At 46.7% G+C, this 25,718-nt stretch overlaps 1 protein-coding gene across 1 annotated transcript in view; it reads right to left on the bottom strand.

Annotated features, from left to right (window-relative positions):
- LOC119456321 (sodium-coupled monocarboxylate transporter 1) overlaps nt 1-25,718 on the bottom strand; it is a 67,693-nt gene that overhangs the window by 35,146 nt on the left and 6,829 nt on the right. Inside the window, exon 2 of the mRNA XM_037718024.2 lies at nt 7,995-8,289. Coding sequence (XP_037573952.1) covers nt 7,995-8,141 — 147 coding nt within the window. The 5' untranslated portion in view covers nt 8,142-8,289. The remainder of the gene's footprint in view (nt 1-7,994; nt 8,290-25,718) is intronic.

The raw sequence follows: 25,718 nt of genomic DNA, 5'->3' as shown, positions 1-25,718 counted from the left end.
CTTCGCATGATGATGTGGCGGCAGTGTTAGGTAGCCGAAGGAACTGGCGGGTGATGCGGCGACTCTTCGCTTGTTCAAAGCGCTGGCATTCCTTAACTATGGCGTCGACCGTCGTACAGTCCTTACACACCAGTAGATTAAACGCGTCGTCGGCTATTCCTTTCAAAATATGCGAAATCTTGTCATCTTCGGCCATTTGTGCATCAACTTTTCGACAAAGGCCCAGGACGTCCTGTATGTACGAAATGTACGATTCAGTGGTCGTCTGGATACGAGATCCCAACTCCTTTTTAGCGGCCTGCTGTCGGTCAAATGATCTGCCGAACAACTCACGCAGCTTCGCCTTGCAAGCGTCCCAACTTGTAAGATCTTCTTCATGCGTCCGGTACCACACGCGTGCCGTCCCTTTCAGATAGAATATCGCGTTGGCTAACATAACCGTGGGGTCCCACCTGTTGCGGTTGCTGACGCGTTCGTACATGTCGATCCAGCCTTCGACATCCAAGCCATCTGTACCAGAAAAGGTTCCCGGGTCTTGTTGGTGCAAAAGAATCCCAGGAGCCGGTGGCTGCTGCACCGTCGACACTTCACTGGTCATCGCGGAGCAACCAAGATGGCGACCGCTTCGAAGTTCCGTGCTTGGTTGACGGAGCCGGCACGTTGACAGGTTTACCCAGCACCTCCACCAAAGATGTTACGGGGATAACGTTTATTTAGGGAGTGAGTATGGCTATATACAAGGTTTTGACAAGCAGCAGCGACGGATGCAAGGCTGTCGCGCGCCTCTGGCCACTTCGTCGCCGTCGTCTTCGTCCGACCGACAGTAGCAGCCCCTTCACTGTCTCGTGGCAATATATATACACGTAATAAGGATAGTAGTTTTATCAGCTGTATAAACTTGGACATGTAGCAGCACCACCAACGCGCAGAACTGTTGTCGACGCCGTCGGCGTTTTGCTCGCGTTCCCACCGAACGCGCGCCGCGTTAGTGACTATTGCCGGTGCCTCTGGCGGCGGCTCGGGGGTTTTCGACGAGATCAGAACAAGACACTCATCGAGCAGCGTCAGAAGTCTTTACTCCTTTCTCGCCTCGCAACGTTTTATTGCGATAGCAATTATATGGACACTTCAACCGGATTTCTGCCGTCGGCGTCGCCGTCGCCGTCGCCGTGAGGTTCCGTATAGATTTCAAGGGCGATAAAATCGTCGCCGCGCACCGTATGCGCGAGCGAAAGAGCGCGGGGGACGCGCGCTATCACGGAGGGCGAACTCCACCGCGCGCGATCACGGAGAGCTAACGCACGGTGGAAAGCAAACGCAACCGTCGCCCGAAAGGCTGTGGGGGCATGGGAGGGAGGGAGGCGGGGCGGCGCTGTGCTCCGGCACCAAATGCGTATCTTGTCACTCAATCTCCCACGCGAAAGCAAGAAACGGGAAGAGGGGGGGGGGGGGGCAGCTTCTTTTCTGCCAACAACTTCTCCTTTGCCCGGCGGTGCGGGTCGCCCGCACCGTCTCTTATCTCCACACGGCTCTGACCTCTGTATGCTCTGTGCATTCGCCGCTCAGTTTCCGTTGAAGCGATAGACCGCGCGAACCTGCGCTTGCTGCCAGCGTTTTGGCAGTCGTTGGCTGCGGTCATTCAGGGTGATCTATTCATGTTTGCTTGTGCGCACTGACACCACGATTGTTAATTCAGTTTGTAAGCCAATGTGTATAAGTTTATGCAGCCGATAAAACTACTATCCCTACTCCGAATTGCCCTCTACTAATTTGCTATCGCAATCGATGCTTCGCCTTTCAGGTAAAACTGCGACATTTTTTATATAAATACGCATTTGGTGCCGCAGCTAAACGTCGCCTCCCCTCCCTCCCTCCCGTCCCCCCACGCCTTTCGCGCGACGGAAGAAGTCGCGTTTGCGGTCCGCCGTGCGCTCGCTCCCCGTGAAAGCGCGCGTCCCTCACGCGCTTTCACTCGCACATACAGCATACGGCGCGCGGCGACGATTTCATCGCCGTTGGACTTTACATGGAACATCATGGCGACGGTGACGGTGACGGCGACGACGGCGACGCCAATGGAAGAAATTCACTTGGAGTGTCCATATAATTTCTATCTCATTAAAAGGGGCGATCGCTTATCAGTCAATAACTACAGAGATGTATCTATCACAAGCAAATGCTGTCAACTGTTAGTACACGTCTTTTCCTCATATGAGGGTCAGTCAAACGAAAACCGCAAATGTATTTAAAAAATGTCACAGTTTCGCCCTAAGGGCGAAGCAATGAATGCGATAGCAACACAGCAATGTCATACGAAGTAAGGTGAGCGGCTTTGGTAGCAACAACACGCAGAACTGTTGTCGACGCCATCGGCGTTTTGCCCGCGTTAGCTCAAAATGCGTGCGGCGTTGGTGACTGTTGCTGGAGCCTCTGATATAAATAGGCACTTGGTGCCGCAGCTAAACGTCGCCTCCCTTCCCTCCCCCTCCCCCACGGCCTCTCGCGCGTCCGAAGAAGGCGCGTTTGCTCTACATATATGGTGATTGTAAAGGAGAAAAGAGACGCCTACTTCTGCAGCCCTTAAGCGAGCACGGCGCAGAACGCGCGTTTGTTCTCCGCCGTGCGTTCACTCCCCGTGAAAGACGCGCCCCTCGCGCCCTTTCACTCGCACATACAGCGTTCGGCGCGCGGCGACGATTTCATCTCCAAATGACGTCATACGGAACCTCACGGCGACGGCGACGGCGACGGCGACGCCGACGGCGACGGCGACGCCGACGGCAGAAATCTGCTTTTGAGTGTCCATATAATTGCTATCGCAATAAAAAACACCGCCCAAGCACTCCGTACAGATGGTTATAACCAGCGAAGCTGAAAAGTGTGGCCCCGAGGTTTAGCAGTGGATCAATCCCGAAGCTGTATTGAAGCGTTTCTCAGTTATTGATTACATGTTTGTGTTTCTAGTGGAACGCAAGCGCCAATGGCGGGCGGATGCTGCTAACCACGACGCCTTGCTAACTCGAGATATCGAACGCATGCGACAACGGCGGGCCGAGCAGCCGGCGTTACGGGCAGAGCCAATTGGCAGAGCAGGCACGACGCAGAGAACGACGTCACTAACTGCGCTACCGATGACGCGCGCGCTTGGGTGCGACGTAGAGAATGACGTAACTGACGGCGCAGCCAATGGAGACGTTTAGCGAAACATGGGACGAACGGTTTTTCGTTTCGCCTAGCCATATACAGCTTTCGCTGTAAAAATGCAATAGATGGCACCAGTAGCCTAGCTGTAACGTCGGCAGACATGTTCCTAACAGTACGCCCGATGTTCACTTGGTGGCAGCATCACGAAGGTGCAGGAACACCGGCACAGGAACAGTATAAAAATGGTCGCTCCACTAGAAACTTACACCGGGGAGAAACAGCGTTCTGTTATTCCGTTTCTGCATAGTGAAGGTGTGAATCCCACCGAAATTAATTGCAGAATGAAGGTCCAGTATGGGGATGCATGTGTGTCCCAGCGGTAAGTCTACGAATGGAGTAACAAATTCGAAAACGGTGTGACATCCGTGGCCGATTCTCCTCGTCCGAGTCAGGTGCATCACCTTGTGACTCCAGGAAACATTGCAGCCGTTGATGCCATCGTGATGGGAAACCACCGAATGACGCTGGATGAGATTGGAGCGAGTATAAACATCAGTCATGGTTCAGCATTGTGCGTAATGTCTTCGGATGAGTGTCCCAGTTGCTGACTCCTGAATTGAAACAGCGGCGTGTTGATGCGTGTGAACTAGAGCACTGCACGGGCTCGGGCTTACCCGAAAGTCTGGGCCCGGTCTGGCCCGTGGGCCGGGCCGGGCCGGGTAGAGCAGTTTTTTCACGGGCTCGGGCCGGGCTCGGGCACGGCGTGTGCTTTTTGACCCGGGCCCGGGCCGGGCTCGAGTTTTTTGACGCGGGCCCGGGCCGGGCTCGGGCTTTCTGCGAGTTATTCTCGGGCTTCTCAACTCTGAAAAACATGTATTTTTCGGTCTCGGGCCGGGTTCGGGCCAGTTTTAAGCCGGGCTCGGGCCGGGCTCGGGCTTAATGTAAAGGGGTGGCGGGTCGGGCCGGGCGGGTAACGTAGATTATTTCCGGGCCCGGGCCGGGCCCGTGTCTCGCCATAAAAGTTTTGATCGGGCTCGGGCGGGCCGCGCAATGTAAAAACGGGCCCGGGCCGGGCCCGGGCCACAAAAATCGGCCCGTGCAGTGCTCTAGTGTGAACATCTTACATGACGCGTTGAACAGGAAGGGGATGCCTTGCAAAAATCGCCACCGGGGACGGAATTTTGGTTCACTACCAGCAACCATAAACGAAGAGAGCCAGTAAAGAAAGGCGCCATTCCTCATCACCCAAACCAAAGTTCCGAACAATGCCATCAACAGGGAAGGTTATGCGACGCTATTTTGGGACAAAAAAAAAGGCGCAGTCTTGGATCACTATACACGTCGCGATGGACCACTATCACTAGTGAATCATACTATGACCGCCTGAAAAATAATTTTTGGCCTGCAATCAAATCAAAACACAGTGGATTGATTCCTGCAGGTGTTATGTTGGAACATGACAATACACGGCCCCATACGGCCCCTGCAACAGTTGCGACATACCCCGCCTGGTGGCGTATTGGCTATGGCGTTGCGCTGCTAAGCCCGAGGGCGCGGGATCAAATCCCGACCACGGCGGGCGCATTTCGATGGGATGAAATGGAAAAAATTGGCCGCCATCCCGACCTGCGCACGTGAATGTCCAGCGAATCTGTATCAAACACTACACGTGGTCGAGCATTGTAGTCACGCTGTCCTTCTGGTGTCTTTAATTTCTGTGGTCTACCCATGGCAGTCTTAGAATGAACTGAATGAGTTGCTAGACGGGTCTCCCTTTTATGTATGAAAGCGTGGTTACATGAATTCCGACATTTTCGTCTTTCTGCCTGCCTTGTTAACAGCCCTTATTATTATCTGAATGTAATAATTTCATGTCTCGCGGGAAGTAACAGACAATATATGCCACCTCTTTTAGGTGGGGATTATTACCTGGATTTATTTTTCAACTGGCTGCCTAGGTTGTTTGCGTGTACAGGAAAGGGCCTGCTACAGGAGCAGTTCAAAAGGCGGTGTGGTGTTCGCACCGCAGCGCGTTTCCCCGCGTTCGGCGCGAACGCGGGGAAACGCAATCGGCGTCGGCAGCAGCTCGACGCGTCCCACTACCACATGCCTCACTCCTCCGCACCACCTCGCATCCGCTATGCTGCGCGATGCTATTTTTATACTCGACTTTCACTCTCTCTCAACTCTCTCTCCCCCAGCTCGGCGAAGCTATCGCACAGCTGGTATGGCGTATGGCGTTTTGTGTTTACGCCACGAAATTTTCTGACCAACGAGAGGTATACAGCTGCGCTGTAAAATGCACGTGTACCCTGCATTGGGCCCACGCTAAAGAACCCCTGGTAGCCAAATTCAATCCGGAGTTTCCCAATATGGCCTGCGTCATGATAATAGACAGATTTAGTTTAGCGTATGCAACCAAACGTAAACACATTACGTACGCATTACGGTCCACCACTTTGTAAGGGCTGGCAAACATGCATTGAGCGTGGGAGAGATTATGTCGAAAAGTGAGAGTACAGCTTTGTGCTGCATGTGTACAATAAATTCTTATTTTAACACGAAAGTGTTTTATGCCGGGGTCCACCAAGACTTCACTGACGTATTTCCGTCACGGAAATACGTCATACGGAAATACGGAATGACGTTCTTACAATGTACAGAAACATAATACAAAGAAAGAAACCAGAAGAAAAAGTTCCACAAACATGCAAAATTTGGAAATCGAACCCACGACCTCTCGGTCCGCGACGATAGATCGCCGAGCGTTTAACCCATTGCGCCACAAACGCATTTGCAGAGAGCTACACAGACGCGCCTTATATATCTAACACTCCTCCGTGTACCCGCGCTCTTGCTCGGGGCGGTGCCGCCGCCTACGAGCAGAAAAGAGAAGTACTGCATTATGACACTAACGCGCACCGACAGTGAACGCTTCGGTGGTCTCAGCACTACGACGCCTCGATGCCAGCATTCGAAGGGACGCTGGCATCAAGAAGCACTACCAACGCCACCTAGGTGGCGTTCACCGTACTCAGCACAGCGGAGCGTGGCCTCCGCAATTAGCTCTGAAAATGTTTCTGAAGTTGATCGCGGAGGCTGCAATTACGACGCGCTGTACGCGCTGATTTGACTCGGTGACGATTCAGTTACGTGCTTTGTCTTGCGCGTTGTATTAGTGTGTCAGTTACGTGCTTCGTCTTTCGCGTTGTGCTAGCGTGTGCAGCGTAGTGCAGCTTCCATATGCACGACGGTTGCTCATGGTCATCGACGTTGGTAGTCGTGATGGAGGAGACGTGCCACCAGGCGTCAGCGTGGGTGCATCAACGCCTAAGGACGCTTTAGCCACAAAACACCAATAGACATTATATATCAATGTGCAATAAACATTACACTACTTCTGTGAAGACACGTTTCACTTTCGTGTTCTATACCGATTCCTATATAAGAGGGATCAACCACATTTTTTTTAAAACGTTTGCGCTTGTCATTTGAGTGACCTTCGTAGATCCCTGAATTCTTAAACACGCGGAAAATTTTCCCACCATAACAGCAAGGTTTCAGAAAACATATGCGAACAGTTGCGCAGCTGGCATGTTTTGCTTTTATATTATTGTTAAATTTGTGTGCAGGAGAGGTTGGCATCATGGGTGATGCCCGCCACACCTTCTCGCTTAGGCAAGCAATACTTATAAAATTGGCCGGCTAAAAGAAACAAACGAGAAAAACAAAAACAGACAGTACTTAACAAAGATAGGCCCGCTAAACAGACACAAAAAGAGATACAATATAAACATAAAAGGTAAATATAGGTTCGAAAGCGGTAACGAAGAGTTGCCATAAAGTTCAAATTGGTGCTCGGTACGTCACAACACAGAACTTGCACAGCAAGTAATGTCATTTCAGAATATAGAGCAGTCACTTGTAACTGACTTATATTTCGAGAGAGCGCAGCCTACCCTACAATATTATACAAACTTACATCACCCTTTGTAACGAAGTCATTATCAAAGGCACTTCGTAAAAACATTAAAATGCCTCGCATAACCACAGAAAATAATTACAACGCTCTAGTAGTTATCTGCTATTCTCATCACTTCCGAAAATTATTTTAAGGCGCTAACTGGGCGCGCTTTTGCCGTTTAATTGTGCGGTATTGCCAACGGGGAGAGCTAGAGCACGTTCAAAGGAACGTGGTACAGTTTATTTTCAATAAATATCGAAGAGCTTACTCACTGTCTTTGTTAAATGCCTTGCAGGGAATATTGCCTTAGACTTACCAAAACGTGTTAGACCTCACAACAAAAGAAAAACCAGGCACACACGCGAACCATCGCTGTCTCCAATTTTCGCTTGGACAGATACATTTAAATATGAGTCTTCTTCCCTAGAAGTGTTCCCGGGCGAACATATTTCATCATGTGTATTTGATGGAAGTAATTTTGTGCTTTAACTGGAGTGTTACTTTCAAGATGGACGATTTCACCTTCTATTGCTCGGTTTTCTTACTTTTCTTTTCTTTGTCTCAAAAAAATTTTGGTTGTCTTATCTTGTCATTTGCATTTGTTACCGTACCTTCAACTTGGACCCCACGGTGGTCTGCAGTATTGTATAATAAATAAAAAAAAATAATCAGCTCCCCTCTCATGTCTTCCGTTAGTTTTAGTCCCGGTGTTGCACTGTTCGCAATGGTACGTATGTCGTCGTACGAACACGCCCGGCTAACCTCCATTTTGAAGTACGTAACATGCGTGCGCTGTAAAACAGGTATCACTCAGACAACGGGTACCCTTGCGAATGCAGCTTACGCAGGGAGTGAGAGCATCTCGCGCAATTTTCTTTTTTCTCACCTGTAGTTGCCTACTTCCCCCGAAGAAATCCTTTTTGTTGGTGCTGCGGCGGTCTTTCCAGGCAAAGTACACGCCTATGAACGACGAGATTCCCAGCACAGCCACAAGCACGCAGTAGTCGGCCACGTGGAAGTACCGGACGGCCATGACGGCAATGCAATGTGCTGCGAAAGCACGGCACTCAAGTCACAACTTCGGCCTCCCCGGTGCGCTTCCGTTTCGCCGCGTTGACAGGCCGGTCTTCAGCTGCCGCCAGCTCATCCGGTGCTCCAAGGTTGTAGCACTGCTGCCCGTTCTGCGGAGAAGGAAAGCGAATGACTGCACAGCGTTTGGCTGTTTTGTATTTTTCCGTAAAGTGATTAGCGTAAAGGTAGTTGGCGCATGTAGGTGAGCTAGTAGTTCGCGCTTTGGCCTTCCGCCTAGCGTTCTTAAATTCTTTCAGACTAAGAATTCAGCGCAGTACAACCATGTTTCAATCTTATTTAATTGAAGTCTTGCTTCCGAGGTTGACATACATCTGTTCCAAACAGTCCTCCCCAATAACAAGGGCGACATTCCTTTTGTAACAGTAACCGCTTGCCGAATATTCAACTCGATTTTCGGGAGTTCCTGAAATCAAATTGTGCAGTGTGTTTACTGTGTTTGGCTTCAAGCAGGGGACGAAAGTAACATTTATTTGTCTCGTAGAAACTCAGGCCCCAGTCCGGGCCACTTTTTTAGGCTGAGAACTTCCGACCCAGTATCAATGTGTTGTATGGGGAGCGGACACCATACTTTTCGACTCCTCCCAGCTGCCGGGGCGCTTATTCCGCGTCAGTTTATAAAGTATTGTGTGTTTGAAAGCGTTGGGCGCAAAACACTCACACGAGGTCTGTTTATCAGTGTGTTAGCGTAAACCTTTGTATATACGAGAAGCCTTGGACACATGCGGGACGCAGACTGAGCTCTAAGGAGCGGCCACTACTTCTACGGAGGTAACAAATTTCGTTTACATTGGCATGATGGTCCTTGGAGTAGCTTTTTGCATCAGCGTTGATTGCGTTACTCATAGATGTCTCGCCTGGCTCCCCAGTTGTGCCTGAAAACGCTCGTAAGAGCAGTGAGATTTATAAATGCTCGCGTACATGTCTCGCATTGGCAGATGCAAACGTGATCCACGTTAAAACGCCGACAAAGAAGCAAAGTCGGATGCGCATTGTTAGGCCGCAGTGACATTCATTCATTCATTCATTCATTTTCTACAATAAAGCATTACGTACAATTATGCTGAATAAGTATTTCATCTGTGCGGAGATATTTCCACAGTACATAGTTTTCACCTTGCGGATAAGCTGAGTTGCTGGAATTCCAAATATTTCTAAACTGCAGTGGCTTACACCAACACCTTGCAGAAGCAGGTGGAGCACAAGCCTCTTTTCACACCGTGAGGCAACGACATTGGCATAGTTGAGAGAGTTGCATAGCCTATTTAGCTCTGACCAAATATCGGAAAGCACCAAATAGAAAATCACGAATCGAATACTTGCGTTCGAAACAGAAATGTCTGAATTGTGCTCAAAAAAAAAAAGGAAAGAAAGAGTGGAGAAGGAAAGGCAGGGAGGTTAACCAGTTCAGCACAACCGGTTTGCTACCCTACACATGGGAGCGGGATGAGGGGGAATGAAAGATGGGAAGAAGAGAGAGAGAGAGAGTACACAGCACAGCACACACATCGTCAGTCACAGTCCGTCACTCTTGCGTGGTACGCGACATCACTGTCACAGGCGCTTGTCCAAGCCCGTTTCTTCTGAAAACCGAAGTAGTCCCTTCGTCGCCTTCAGCTGCGATGTCTTCCGTCGACGACATGTGAGAATCACTTCAACTGACATTGGTCTGCTGTCAAGTTGCGCTATAACTGTGCTCAAAATTTTGAATATTCGCATGTAGCTATAATCAAGGCACGGACTGGTAGAATGGTGACGTAGTGTAGGGGCTCCTATCGGGCGGAATAGGGTGGTCACAAGAGAAGCAATGTGTTCATATTGGTATCCTTGACAAGCAGCGCTTGCTTGCTTGGTAATGGCTTATCCATACAAGACATCTGGCAAACAGAAATCTCGGTAATAGTTGCCGCAATTAATCATCATTGTTAAAGCTCTGACAATGTTCTAGGACCCAAATTAAATATGAAAGAAACCACTTCATGCTCACAGTCAATGTATCCTCCCTGTACCACCATCTTTTACATTCGCGAGCCACTTTAGCCTGCATTTGGCACCTGTCAAATGTTGCTCGTTATGCTCGTTCGTAGACTTTCTAAAAAACCAGCGCTTCGCTGCAGTTGTGTCGCGGATAATATTTCACAAGTGCGGACAGCGACAAACGAGTATACTTGATGTCTTTCAAGTTGGCCCTATAGGCTCTCAATCTTCGATACGAACGTCGCGGTGACACGTCCCATCTGTTCAGCCTAGACAATGAAACTTTCGCAGAGTCATAAATTTTACGACCAAGAACATGAAAAACACAAATCAAAAAGAGCCAATAAATATATTTGACTCATGTTCTTGGTATTTTTGTTTTGTTTTTTATATAAAAAATACACTGACTATAAGTTGAAATAAAAGAATTAATAACGTAGTCGTTTAAGATACACATCATGAAACAAAGTAAGAAAAAAAGCAAGAACCACGATATAGGTAAGGTCGCATGCTCGCACTTTTTTTTAATAAGCCAGATCTTTCAGGGCGCTACATGTGCCTTGCTTACGCACTTCGCATCTTTCGGTGCCATTTATGCTGCTGCACTATGATTTTGTTGTCTTTTATTACAGCACTGCTACAGGAGATTGAGGGCAAATCCATTTAATCACGCCTTAAAAGAGCTGCGTCCACTTTTCAGCGCAAACATAGGACATTTCAGTTTTCTGTTGGTTTTATCCTTCGTTTTGTGGAACATGGACGGCGTTTAGTTGTGTCCATCACTGTACGTATATACAGTATCATTCGCTTTACGTTGCCATTCATGACGGCGCTTTAAGCATTTTGTGCAGAATAGCATTCATGTACTTCGTTGTGGTCAGTCGGACAATGCATTCATCGAAGCTCCTTTTTTATGTGCCGCTTCTGCTTATGCATGTCGGCGGCCTGCATCACGCGCAGTTGACCTACAGCCTTCTTAGTTTGGACGGGAAGTTCCCTCCCCTCTCCCATTGACACCGCTTTCAGCAGCTGCATTTGGTCTTCTACGGCTCAAGGAACAAACTGTGGTGGCGCCACAGCGTAGGATTGCTCCTCAGGGACGCATTTGCATGGATCTACAGCGCGGTCTTCAACGGTGACGCTGGCGGAGCGTACAAAACCGTGCTTGGCACGGGCTGACGTCAGTGGGTATGGTGGCACCAACTGCGCAACACTTTCATCGAAGCGCCTTTTCCATGCACAGGTTAGCTAGCTACCTGAGCAAATTCCCATACGATTCCTTTAAATCGGTTGACGGCTTTGTCGTGGTGCTTCCATGCATGCCCCGAAGCGTTACTATGGCCTTTCTGTTAATTGATGTTCCATCTATGTGGGTATGTTGAGAGCAACATGGGTCCCTCGGATGACTCCGTCAACTCGCTCATTGATTTGTGTGCGTTTTTAAACGGCACAAGCGAACGCTGCACCCGCATTGGGGCTGCTAAAAATACTATGTCTGTGGACATTAGTCTAGGAGAGATCATCGTGCATTGAAATGTTTCAAAGGGATCGCAGTGCATAAGGAGTAGTTGTTACACGCCTTGAAAACGTCGAACGTGCTAAGTACCCAATTCAGTGATCTCAGTGAACCACCTCAGTCAACACAACAAGCGTTGTGTTGACTCTTCTTTTCTTCGTATTTGCCTCTTATTATTTTTTTTTGTCGCTGGTTTCCCCAAGTATTAGTATGAACCAACTGGCCCAGCAAGCAGCACTTCTACACCTCAGTCACATCTTTCTGAGTTAAGCTATGGGACGACGATACCGTTAGAATAAGATGTTTCGCAGCTGTGCGTTTTCTTGCCATCTTCGTCGATGCGGACTGATCTGGCTGCTAACACGGTTTTGTCAAACAAAAAATAAGAACGCAGGCGCCCTTCTGGTACCGCGTAAACAATGCGTAGGTTCGAAATTTCATAGTTGAAGCTCTATTTCGCTTAGACGAAATACTCCGTAGCATGACTCGACGACTGCAGTGTTGACTCGACTGGAATTACTTTCTTTATTATAGCTTCCAAAAGTAAAGGTCGAACACTGATTGGGCTTCTGTACAGGTAACTCCCAAATGGAACATTTTTGGCCGCGCTGCCTGCGCACTTATGCGTCGATTTCTTTTATGCTTTGCTTGCTATAATCACACAGCACTGTTAACATGATGCACCCTCGGAAATCAAGTTATCGTCGTTTGTCATTCCATCCATACTGATGTATTTCACGCGAGCTCGCAGCATAGGTCTATGTATAAGGACCCGACCTACTCGTCGCTGAAGGATCGCGATAGCCTGATACATGAGCTAGCCAGCTAGTGCCAGATATTCGTAAGTATGACTTTGTAAAAACGACAGTAAAAAGAAGCAATCACTTTATACTTGTATTCCTTCAGAACTACATTTTTATTCATTTGCCTGAAAAAAAAATAGCTTGTACGGGAAGAATGTAAATGCAAAATTTTTCTTTATTCTTGTGACCTGACAATGAAGTCAATATTAAGTCGCTGTTGGTAATAAACTTTTGCGGGAGGGGGGGGGGGGGGGGGGGGGGTGCGATGACATATCTTCAGTGGGTTGCGATGACTTTGAATTGCCAAACGTAAAGGTATCATTGGAGTATTATATGCAGAAAAGTGTTCGGCAGCGAAGCGAAAAAGAATAACAATAGTGCTTTATTTGCATTCGGCTGCTTGAAGTAATGGGAGGCTACGTTAATCTAAGACAGGTGCCTCAAACACGTCGCCGGCGATCCGTGGGCGGATCTGTATAAGACAAGTAGTCGATCACAGAGGCCCAAATCATTAGAGGTGATTTTCTGATGAACAAAAACATGGGTTGCACCGTACTTTAGATTTGGACTGAGGGTGCTGATCATTATAAACGCTGAAAAAAAATTATGTTTGGGACTTCCCCTCTGAGCAGTGGCGGTGTGAACACCCAGCCCCCCGAGCAGCAGCAAACTGCAAAAAAACGCGGTTTCTATGGGAAAACACTTTTTCTCACAAATTATTGTGCACGAAGGTCATCATTGAAAAAGATTTGTAGATAATAAACTCTTCTATTTATGCATTCCACATGAGCAATGCTGACGTTAATGGCAGAAAACCAGTACCAAATTGCATGCGAAGTTCGGAGTATGCAACTCTACTATATGAAAACCATCGAAGTTTGGGTCATTTCTGCGCAGTCAGACGGTGACTAGTAAAGCAACTACTCTGTTAATATGAGTATTCTAAAGGTTTCGTAAGCTTCGGATACTCATTTAAATTCATTCCGACATCGCTTTTGTAAGCAGCTAAAAACTTACAAAATTACCATCCTCAAAGCATGGTGTCTGCATCAAAGGCAAATCGGTAGATAAAAACATGCTGATAAGCCTCTGGGCCCTCGCTTGGTCTGATCAAACTGCATGATAAGGTGAACTTTAGTGCGGTGGCTTTATCAAGGTATATGTAAACCGGTAGCGCAGCTTCCATAGAAGCCCACATGTCTAAAAAATGGCGGAGGTATGCAACCGTCGCCATCTTGGTGTCATGGGAACAACTCCTGTTCAGTAAATAATAATAATAATAATAATAATAATAATAATAATAATAATAATAATAATAATAATAATAATAATAATAATAATAATAATAAAGAAAAAGCTAGCCACACATCACAACCACAAGTGGAAATAACATCGGGATCTTAGGCTTCTTAGCGCGAATGCGCAAAATCCCTTTAGGTTCCGCATATTAACGACTACGCGCAGTGTTATTTGTCTACTATGGGCTTCCAGCTCGCATAAGCTAATGCGTGAGCGGGTTTTTTAAACTGCTCGTGACGGCGTAGGATGGGATTAAATGCCATTGCCACATAGGTTCTAGAAACCAGTTCACATTTATTCGAGTAAGTCCCCGATATACATGACCGAACCGAATAGTGGCATTTCAACGAATGAAAAGTAGTATGGCCAGCAAAACATTCACTGCATAGCAATTTATGCGAAACCTATTCATAGAATCCTTAAAGCACTCAATTGTGTACAATGCCATGTATTCATATTAAGTTAACAGACAAGAAAGGGCTGTGCCATTTTATCAATTAAAAAGCCTTATAACTCACGGGTATTGCTGCCTGCAGTGTGCAGTGAAGAAAACCACGTGCCGTTTCTTCACCGTACGCTGCTCCGCTTTCATCGTCAAGGTGGAACACAGTACGTCCGATGCAGCAGCGTCGATATAGATGCATGATAACGAACCGTCTGCAGTCACACCTTCGTTTGCCCAAAAAGACCGTGCGCTAACTCATATGTGCTATTCTGGACAAAGAATTATTCTGCTAGATTGTCTAATTCGCCCTTTAGCCAGCTATGATTGGCCCACAGTTCGCCGAGAGGGCTGCGACGGCCTCTCTGGTTCGCCAAAAGTGTACCAAATTTGACAATATGGCGAAATTTGACATTGCGAAGAATAGCACCCCAGACTAAATTTGACATGAAGCGCACGCCATGCTTTGAATAAACACACAAGCAAATTACAAAACTAGGACCAAATAAGTTAAATTTCAACTGGACCTCTATATGGTATAATCTTCTTTATCAGCTGTTGGCTATTACCGCCCTTTATTGTTCAAATACACATGTAATATTATATACCGGTTACTAGCTTTACATCTGGGTATTACCCGCTTCTTTCGAAACAACGGAATTTTTCATTGACGCTCTCGCAATAGCATTCTTTTTTTTTTGCGTTACCACTCAAATAATTGTACTCAATCGGCACGTTTTCGTAAATTATTTTAACCTAAATCTGTATACTGAATCTGTGAAGCAGTTGCGCATGCCGGTCGGCGGTAAAATTAAATAATATCTTTTTATACGGACACATTCAAGCGCGATAGACACAGACAAAGAACTTTATTAAATAGGTCCTGAGAAGCCCTGCCCTAGGGCAGAGCTCCAGGGCGCTCCCACTTGGAGACGGATAGGCCGAGCCTAACCGCTCCAAGCGCGATGAAGTAGGTAAAATGCAAATAGATATCTAAGCCCCCCCCCCCCCCCTACCCTCCTGGACAATTGTAGTGCGTTAGACTGAAATAATCGGGAGAAGCGTCACTTACAAAATAAGTCCGGCCCCACAGACGCCCGCACTTGTTGAAATTGCGCGTGTTATCCTTCGTGCGACGCTCCGGAGAGACGGCCTGTCCGACTCGCTGCATATGACAATTCGGTACACATCCCACGAACGAGCGAACGGGGAATGTAGGCTCCGATTTGGTGTATTTGACGCTCCTTCGCTCTTTGGCAGAGTTAGTTTTCTCGCCAAGGACGAAACAAACTTGTTTATACAAGGCCCTGCGCTGGAACTTCTATCGAATTTCTATGCGATCGGTGAACTTTCCGCAATGCCGTCGTCACCACCTCTATCCCCCTCCTCTCCCCCGGCACTGACGGATTTACTGAGCACCTCTGATCGCTAGAAGGCCGAGTATATACTTAAATAATGGCTCGAGGCCTATTTTGGAAAGTGAGTAGAGGAAGAGCACATTAGGCTTAGTTGCGCTCGCTACGGAAGTTCCATATGCGAAGCTCGATAGCGAGTAAAGGCTCTGTTTATAGTTGGCCAAAGCAGCTGCTTCGTCGGAGCCGACGCTCACACCAAACGAATAATTTGTCGATGAAAAGCTTGCGAAATTAACCATTCTGTCACCTTAATATGAAAAGGCAATTTCTCTTCTCAATAACGTCGGTTAGGAGCAGTCAACTAGCAGGTCAGGTGGGTCGCCTCTCATAGATTCACGGTGGGCTGTTCAGCGGCAATTCAAAATTCACTGGTGGCTTCTAGGTCAAGCCTGTGATTTAATAATTGCCGCCGCTGGTGAGAAGATACGCACTTTTGAAATCCCTTTATTCGGTCTGTCATCATTTTAAAGCCAAGCTTTGTTTCCCAACCCACACAGACTTTCCTCAGCATGGCTACTGCCTTGCCGCATATATTTGTGGATATATATAGAACGGTTGTATGAAGATACCCATGCTGTGGCTCATATAAACTTTTTATGCTGACCACGTATTTTCAGCTCTGCTCTGCGTAACAAAAAGAATACCATCCGACATAAAGCCTGCACATGTAATGTCGGCTCACAGGCTTCTCTAAGGCGCAATGATCTGTTAATGGAATGGTGAATTGTAATTATCGGATTCTTTGATTTACTTTATTTTCATCCATTTAGCCATGCGGTATGCACCACTGGGGGTGGGCCTATTCTTGGTCAATCTGGCAGAATGGGTATGTCCTAGTGCGGTGCAATAGGTACGCAATCCTGAAATGTTGATTTATACGTGTCGTATCAAGCAGCATCTAACGATTCGCCAAATCACCTGTCATCACCCAATTGTGCGCATCACTTTTAGCTGTAAAGCATTTAATTAGCCGTTTTACTTAAGCTTTGGTTAAAATAGATTCCGACATGTACGACGGTTCTGCATGAGTGTTTTATGTAAGAAACAAATTGTATTTGATTCTGCAAGTCAACAGAAATAACCGCTAGCGCATCGGCAGCACGTGGCCGTGACGTACTCGATGTGCTCTTATTGCATGAGGCCGACGAGTGCTACGGCCGTCATACCGAGTCCAAACTATAGTTCAAAATGTCTTTTGTGCGCCTGTTGGTACGGCTAAGTAGTCTGACCAAAAGCGCGTGATCTCCACAATACATCTTTCAAGCTTGATGCCATCGTGCAGGCTTTGATGTAATTGTTAAGAACGTCGATGTTAAGATACCTGTGTTCAACCTTTCATGATCCATGTATTATTTTAACACAGAAGAAAACCAACACAAAAAATGCGTGGTTCTTCTCGAGTGTTGCAAGCATTGCTAGCGAATGTCGCCTAGCAAAAATGTGTACAATAGCATCATGCAGCAGCGCCAAATTCATTGCTTATGATGCGCATCAACTTTTATCCATATTAGCAGACGCTGATACGATTTTTTGTTTGTTTTGATTTAACTACAGAGCACGTTGGCGTTTGGAAAGCGCAGGTGTTGTCACGGTTTTGACTTTATTGCTGTGGTCATGACATCGCCAGCATCTTTAATAGGGACGCCCAATGACGTCTTGCACAACTGTGTATTCCTTGAAAACTCCACCACCCCCATGCAAAACAGGCTTATGAAACGAGTTCTCTAGCATAATCTGCGCTAATAACGTGTTCAGTAATTATTTTTGCAGACTATCGTCGAATAAAAAAGCACCCTTCCAAAAGATTTTTCTCTTAGAAAAATATCTGCTTACATATCCATTAGCACATGTTTTCATTTAATATTCGTTCTTCCTTTATTTATCGCGGCTGCTGCTATTCAAACGCACTCACGTCATTTCAATGAGACTGGCGGACAGCCAAACCTCTCTGGATGCTTTGGAAGCGAAACGATCAGGTGGAGATTACTTTTTCTTGTTTTTTTAATGTGAAGCATTCCTTGGCGAACATTTGCCACTTTGACAGTATCTATCTATCTATCTATCTATCTATCTATCTATCTATCTATCTATCTATCTATCTATCTATCTATCTATCTATCTATCTATCTATCTATCTATCTATCTATCTATCTATCTATCTATCTATCTATCTATCTATCTATCTATCTATCTAGCGGCCTACGTCTTGGTGCTCTTATAGTCGTTTTGTTAACTTGGTATGTACCAAAATTGACATATTATGACAAGAGTGTATGACGAACATCAATGATAGATCATGACATAATAGTCATGTCATGACATGCGTGTCATGTAGGGCATGAAACCACTGCCTCAATTGACAATGACCCAGCGTAACAAGATTAACTCTCAAAAACCACTGAAATGGGTTCCGACTTAGGTACTAAGTGAAGGAAATACTAAAGGATGATCGTAGAAGTTATAGTCATGAGCATGACTCAGCAAAAGTGACAATGACTCAGCAAAAAAGATTAACACTCAAAGACCACTGAAATGGTTTCGGACGCGGGTACTAATTGAAGGACACACTAAAGGATAGTGGTAGAAGTCATAGTCATGACCATGACTCAGCAAAAATGACAATGACCGAGAGGAAAAAGATTAACCCTCAAAAACAAACAAAATGGGTTCGGATGTGGCCATGCACATAGTCATGGAAGGAAGGAAGGAAAAAAAGAGGCGAAAGGCAGAGAGGTTAACCAGGTTAAGCGTCCGGTTGGCTACTCTGCATAGGGGGATGGGGTAAGGGCATAAAAGATTAGAAGACAAGAGAAGATTAAAAAGAAAAAGAAAAAAAAAACACACACACATCAGTCCGCACAATTCTAGAGTTTTTCACCAAGTCCTGTTCCTTGTAAAAAGCGTACTAGCGCTTTTGAAGCAGTTCGTTCCGACGTCGGCTGGGACCAGGGACCAAGAATTCTGGCTTCCGTAAGGGGACGGCTGTCTATCTTGTCGAGCGTGGTTCTGAGGATTTTCCTTTGCGTACTAAAACGACGACAATCACACAGAAGATGTGCTATCGTCTCTTTGCACACGCAAGTTTCACAATTTGGACTTGTGGCCATTCCGATAAGGTAGGAGTACGCGTTGGTAAAAGCTACTCCAAGTCTTAGGCGACAAATGAGAGCTACCTCCCGTCGTAGTAAGGCATGTGGAAGGCGGAGCTTCAGATTAGGATCCAGGCAACAGAGGGGCTGGTTTTTAAAGTCCGTTGAATTCCAGTGGGCTAGCGTAAGCTCGCGAGCAAGCGCACGGAGCTTTCGTTCTGCGTCTGTTCTGGACATAGGGATAGCGACGCAATCGGTACTGGTATGTGAAGATCGAGCGGCTGCGTCCGCTTGCTCGTTTCCAAAGATACCACAGTGACTTAGCAGCCATTAAAAGACGATGTCATGTCCTTTGTAAACTGCCTGATGGTAAATTTCTCGTGTGTCCGCGACAAGTCGTTCCTGGGGTCCACGGCGTAGAGCAGAGAGCAAACTCTGGAGAGCGGCCTTGGAATCGCAGAAGATAGACCATTTCTGGGGCGGTTCCTGGTCGATAAATTTCATTGCTGCACACAAAGCTGTAAGTTCGACAGCCGTCGTCGATGTCAAGTGCGATGTCCAGAATTTTATTACTGTAGATTTTGCTGGGACAAATACTGCAGCTGCTGAACAGGAGTGCATGACCGACCCACCAGTGTAAACATGTAAGCGGTCACTGTGGACCTCATGTAGTAGCAATAATGCTGCCTGCTTCAATGCTGCTGACGGCATTTGTGCCTTCTTCTTTACGCCTGGAATGGTGAGGCATATTCGAGGTGAATGCAGAGACCACAGGGGCAACGAAGGCCATGCTGCTGGGACGTAATTGGACGGTAGCGATGCTCCGTGTATACTCAGGAGACGGCTAAAACTCGTATGCGGCCTAGTTGTTGGCAGGCAAGCAAGATGGTGAAAGGGGGTCCTTGCGACATGTCGAATGTGCACTCTTAGATCGTCGACTGCAATGTACGTTGACACAGGGTGGTCACGTGCTATGGCGATTGTGGCCGCTGTGGATGCACACTTAGGGAGGCCGAGGCACGTCCGTAGAACTTGGGCTTGCATACTCTGGAGTGTTCGAAGGTTCGTTTTACTGGTGCTTCCCAGCACGGGTAGGCTGTATCTTAGGAAGCCCATAAATAATGCTTGGTACAGCTGTAGCATCGATTGCACTCATAGTCATGAGCATGGCTAAGGCTTTCTCCTTAAGGTGTCTTAGCCGTAGCTAAAGGGACTCCTGAGAACTCATGACATGAATGTCATGACATGCGTGTCCTGTAGCTCACGAAACACAAAAACAAATTAAATTATGGGGTTTTACGTGCCAAAATCAGTTCTGATTATGAGGCACGTCGTAGTGGGGGACTCCGGAAATTTGGACCACCTGGGGTTCTTTAACGTGCACCTAAATCTAAGTACACGGGTGTTTTCGCATTTCGCCCCCGTCGAAATGCGGCCGCCGTGGCCGGGATTCGATCCTGCGACCTCGTGCTCAGCCGCCCAACACCATAGCCACTGATAAACCACGGCAGTTTCATTAAATAGCTGCCTACGTCTTGGTGCTCTCATGGTCGGTTCATTAACTTGGTAGGCTCCCCGCACACTGCTTCGCATAACATCGATTCCCACAGGGTGTGGGATCTGCCGGCTTCTTTTCATTTAGAAGAATATATTTACCATTTGCCCGTCCCACAAACTCGCGGGGCCTTTCAATAAAGTTCCTTGACTGTTCGACTTAATACATTTACCACGGTTTTCTTTCCGCTGGTAGAAGAGGCACCACAGCTCTTCTAACACCGTGGTCGAAATAGAAAATAAAACAATCAATGATGATGACAATAATAATTGCTAATGGAGTCTCCTCTGGATTGGGCTGGCGAAAAATAGTTACGTAGCCTGTGTGAGCCACTTACGTGTTGTGTTATCGCAATCTAGCACTATGCATACCTATACCTGCGCCAAAATGGGTACCTGGGTGAAAATGTGCCAAGATGGTAGGAGTAGTAAGCAATCTGGCGAGCATGCGGAATGCATCGGCTTGTTCAGGACCCTATGAAAATGTGATTTCCTTTCAGGAGCTGTGTTAGCGGACGGACAATGTCGACAAAGTTCTTGACAAAACGCTGAAAGTCAAAACACAAGCCAAGAAAGCTCCGGACGTATTTGGCCGAACGCGGCACAGGGAAATGTTTCACGACACTATCGTTGTCTGTTCCCTTAAAAAAAAAAGCGCCAAAGTGCCTCGATGATCTCCCTTCTCTGCCGTTTCGGCCTAACAAATGCTAAACAAAGGCAGATTTGCTGCGCCATCTGCTGGCCAAACAGCAAGCTAACTGCCCATTGTGCTTCCCTTGCGCTAGCTAGATGGCGCTGCGCCTGTTCGAATAAAAAAAAATGGGATTAACTGTTACTACCAATGTTAGTTGATTTGTCGCGCTCGTTTTATTTTGTCTCGTGTCTGTGTTGCATTGCTCTAAACATGCTTTGTATCTTTATATAGAATATTTTTTGTTCAGAACGTTCGTCTAAGGACAATTCACTATTAGCACACGATTTCGCGTTGAGAGTGGTAAATTTCATAGCCGCAATGTATAAACTCCCGTAACAGCGTAACACCCACTAGTATTCGACGTAGATTGCGCTTCGTCCCGATAGCATCGATACCTCCTTGATCCACTTATCGCCACACATAAGTAATAGCACAGCTCGGCTTCGCATCGTCTCTAGTGTAATGCGTACATCGCAGCTTAGATAGCAAAACAAAAAATTGGTGGCTCTGCTGGCTACGATGCCGAGTAACAATATAGATTTTACGATGCTCACGCTGCTTTGCGCTTCACTTGATGCTATGGACAAAAGAACCCCAGGTGCCAAAACTATTTGAAGCCCTCCAATACAACGTTTTTCATAGCCCCAGTGATTGCGACAGCAAATCCCGTCAATCAGTCAGTCCCCTATCAGTAAAGCATCTCATGCCCTTAAGGAACCAATGTGCAGCTTATCCGTTTCACGCATCTCTTAAAGACCTACCGATAGTCATTCTTGTGCGCACGTGGTGTTAATTTAACCGCAGGTGTCACAGCCACCATGATCGAGCAGCATGTAAACCTACGGAGCTATCTTGGAGGCCAGTGTAAGTATACAGTATATGCAGTTAGGATTGCTTCAAGCTTTTCACTATGACTCTCTTCCTTTCGTACTGCTGCTTACTTCGGCATTGTAGTTTATACTATAGTATCTCAAGCACCTCCTCACAGCAAGCACTTTACAGCCACATTTTTTATTATCTTTTTTTTTTTTTTTTTTGGGGGGGGGGGGGGGGGAAATGCGGCCGCAGTTTGCTTTGCGCCGTTTTTAGTAGAGTGTACTAGATTGGGGGAGTGGGTCCAACGAGGGCTCTGCGCTGAGGCATTTTTTATTGAAAATACAGGTGGCGCCACCGTCGCTTTCACCCGGATGAGCGGCCCCACTCGCCGGCCGGGCTCTTGCAACGCCTCCCAAAAGTTTTAGGAGGCGTTGACTCTTGTCGCGTCGGAGACCCTACCAGCAGCTGCATGGAGCTTCGACAGGCGGATACTCGGTGGCGGTAACACTGAGATTATTCCCCACCGATAAATTGTAAATAAAAAGGAAAAAGAGCGGCGGAAAGAACGCAAACGACGCAACAACGACTGTGCGTCGAACAGACGACAGCTACTCAGCCCGCGAGCTCGTGTCAGCCAATGAGCGCTGCCGAAACACCGGAGCCAACGTTTATTGGCCGGAGATACAGATTAAGGCGACGGTGGCACCGCCACATTTTCCGCGTTTTTTTGCTTCACCCTCGGCTCTTGTTAAGGCGTCCGCTAGACCCACTCCCCCATTCTAGTACACTCCAGTTTTAAGATGTCGAGGAAAAGAAAGAAGCCCGTCAGCACGTGCTGCTCCTGCCAGTGAAGAAGAAAGCGAAGAAGAAGCAGGCTGTTCCTTCACGGATGGTTTCTTGTCTTTCAGGTCTAGATTCCGCCCCTCATATCAGAAGTTATTCTGCGGTCACGGGTGAGTTTGCTGTCTGCGTAAAGATGTGTTGGTAAAAGGGAACTGAACGATGCCCTCGCGGTTTAGGAAGAGAAACCCAGACACTTGATGATCAGAACACGATATGCTCTTGCCCCTTTACTCGTAATCTGGAACGCACAATGAATCGTAGATACATTACACTTCATATTTTTTTATTCTAACATACCCTACACCCTACCCTACCCTTCTCCTTTAGCGAACGGGATATATATATATATATATATATATATATAATATATATATACATGAGAGAGAGATGGTTATGATGGATTTTGTCTCTCAGTGTCGGATCCGAGAGTGAGAGGTACAAGCAACCCGCCAGCTGATCGTGAACGAAGTTGTTAAATGCCAAGTACCTGCAAATTTGTTGCATATCTTCTGGGCACGGCCAAAGAAAGATAGAAGGAAAGTAACTGCTCCTGAGCAGCCGAGGGTCATGTTGCTCAGTTATGACCTTATTGTCCAAGATAGGGTCATGGCACGAGCTGAGAAATCCTCCAAGGTCCACGGACTCAGGGCCGTTTAACAATGCCGCCATCCGGCACTCTAAAGTCTCTCCTTTGCCAATAACGTTCCTACTCACTCACTCACTGAGCAAGGTGCGCATCCACGTGTTTTTGATGAACGTGGGTTTTTCAGACGAATAGAGGCAAGTAAACACTGTAATTCTCCCGGGCTCACTGCAACCTGCAGAGCAGCTTCACGACCGTGTGATTCACGACGCCGTTGTGAAAAAATGTGCCCGTCTTACTGGAACTTGTGAAACATATCTCGTGAGAAAGGGGTTGGGCTATGTCTCTGCTTTAGGCGTTGACTCAGAATATGCAGATGTTGTGGAAAATGAAAGTCGATGAATACTCAACTTGCCCCCTGTGGGAGTCCAATCCACATTTCCCATTCAAGCGTGCGATCCTACAGCAAACAACATACGGTCATGGCCGTCCTCCGGCAATGTATGTGTACTGGATCTAGCCTTGGGGATGATGATGATTTATTGACATCCCTTTGAAATGAAGTGGTGACAAATATTCACCTAGGCTACTAATATTCCCCTAGCTTACTCTTGGAGTGTTAGCCAGCGCCATTCAGCCACAACCTTTCAGCCATGGGCGTCAGGTAGTACGCGAATTTTGGAGCCAGCAACTGGCCAAAAAACCCTCGTATGCTAACCCAAGGCATAGAGGCGCCAAACCAAGCAGCACAAGAAGACGAAGATGGATACAAGTGTTGTTAGTACCGTATGTTGTCCTATTTTTCCACTATCTTCGCGCTTTTTGCAATACTGTGCTTCACAGCATTGGTCGAGAATGCCATTTAATTGTATTTCACGCTTCACCCCATCCGCAAGTTGACGAACATTTGACTTCGTTGAGCATAAATGTGGGAACTGTCATTCGAGCGAGTTGATGTAGCTTCACCGTAAGTAACACAGTGCGAAAATGACATAGACGATAACGTAACAATGACAGGACATGTGCTTTCCAGTCTTCCTTCGATCTTGTCGGTGTCATTTTTGCACTGCGTTACTGAAGATATGTCAGACTTGACGAGATCATAGCGCCAAATAACACACAACACCACAAGATTTAGCCACTTATAACAATATCAGTATGCCCAAAATGTATTTTTAAGCTGTCGTCTAAGACTGCACGTTATTCATAACCGCAAAGCTGGTTTTTAAATTCGCAGAACAAAAGCTGCTATGTGTGTACAACCTCACAGAAGAACCCGGATAGCTACCAGACTGAGGGTATTTCTTAACGCTCACGAGTTTATTAGATTACGCATTAGCATTTTATCCGATAGACGAATCTCCGATGGCGACCAATATTTTTTTTTTTTTTTGCAGAACAGTTGCGTACCGTCTATCAGCTTAGTGTCATAACAATCTGCGCAACAACAAAAAGCGACGAAACTTGGTTGTCGTGAATGAAGAAGAAAAAAAATCATATATATGTTCAAGGGATCACGTAAAAATGGTTATTTACGATAAAGAATAGTTAAAACTTAATGAAAACATAGATAGATATTGCCAAATAATTATAAAAGTACAATATTAAATGTTTACGACGTAAAAGTTTAGCTGTGTATATTTCATGATATCAACATGGCGGCGGGAAGCTTTCTGGGAGACCTAAAAGGCAAGCATTTTTTGTATATATATATAGTCGAGCAATACTTTCTATATGAACAGAAAGACATTAAAAAATCACCGTGACTCATATGCATAGGTCTCACAGAAGTCATGAAGGCGGCGTAAGTACACCAAGTGATGCGCCACGGTGATCGAAATCACTGTTTGTTGTGCGTGCATTTATTCCTCGGTCACAGCATATGAAACAAGAATCTGAGGACGCGTTTGGTACTGTGATTGGTTACGGCGTCCCGTAATACAAAATGATCTAGCACGTGGCTGCAAACATGTAAGTCACGGGGTCTTCGTGTTTACCAACATTTGACCCAAGCAAGCTTCTTCAAGTTACTGCGACTAGGGTAAGCTCGCATCCTTTCGCATTCTCGGCAGTACGTCGCTCGGCAAAAGGAAGTACGTGAGAGAATGCATGAGAGAGAAAATCGTTTCGCTGATAAGCGGGTGGCGAGGAAACAATCCGAATCCCTCGCTGTAAGCGCAAGATTACCAGAGTGCACTGGTGGAATTTGCGACAATAAACATGAGAAGCAACGCAATGGAAAACCAATGCATTAGATTGCATAAGGGTTTCCGGTAAAATTTAATCAGTTCTTAAAAAAGTCGGTGGATCGCACGCATCATGGGAGTTGGCGAAACGTGGGGAATGCATGGGAGAAAGCTTAATACAGCAAACGTTATGAAAGCGACGAGTCGATGCTGTACTGCTTTGATGCATTACAGTTTGTAGTGTAGTTTTTGATGATAAGGATGGCGTAGCCCAGTTTTGTGCCTTTGCTGATTTAAATCGGAA

Source organism: Dermacentor silvarum, chromosome 6, assembly GCF_013339745.2.
Source record: "Dermacentor silvarum isolate Dsil-2018 chromosome 6, BIME_Dsil_1.4, whole genome shotgun sequence".
NCBI classification, from domain to species: domain Eukaryota; kingdom Metazoa; phylum Arthropoda; class Arachnida; order Ixodida; family Ixodidae; genus Dermacentor; species Dermacentor silvarum.
Note: the sequence above shows the minus strand (reverse complement) of the source record. Positions and strands in the feature narration are given on the sequence as shown.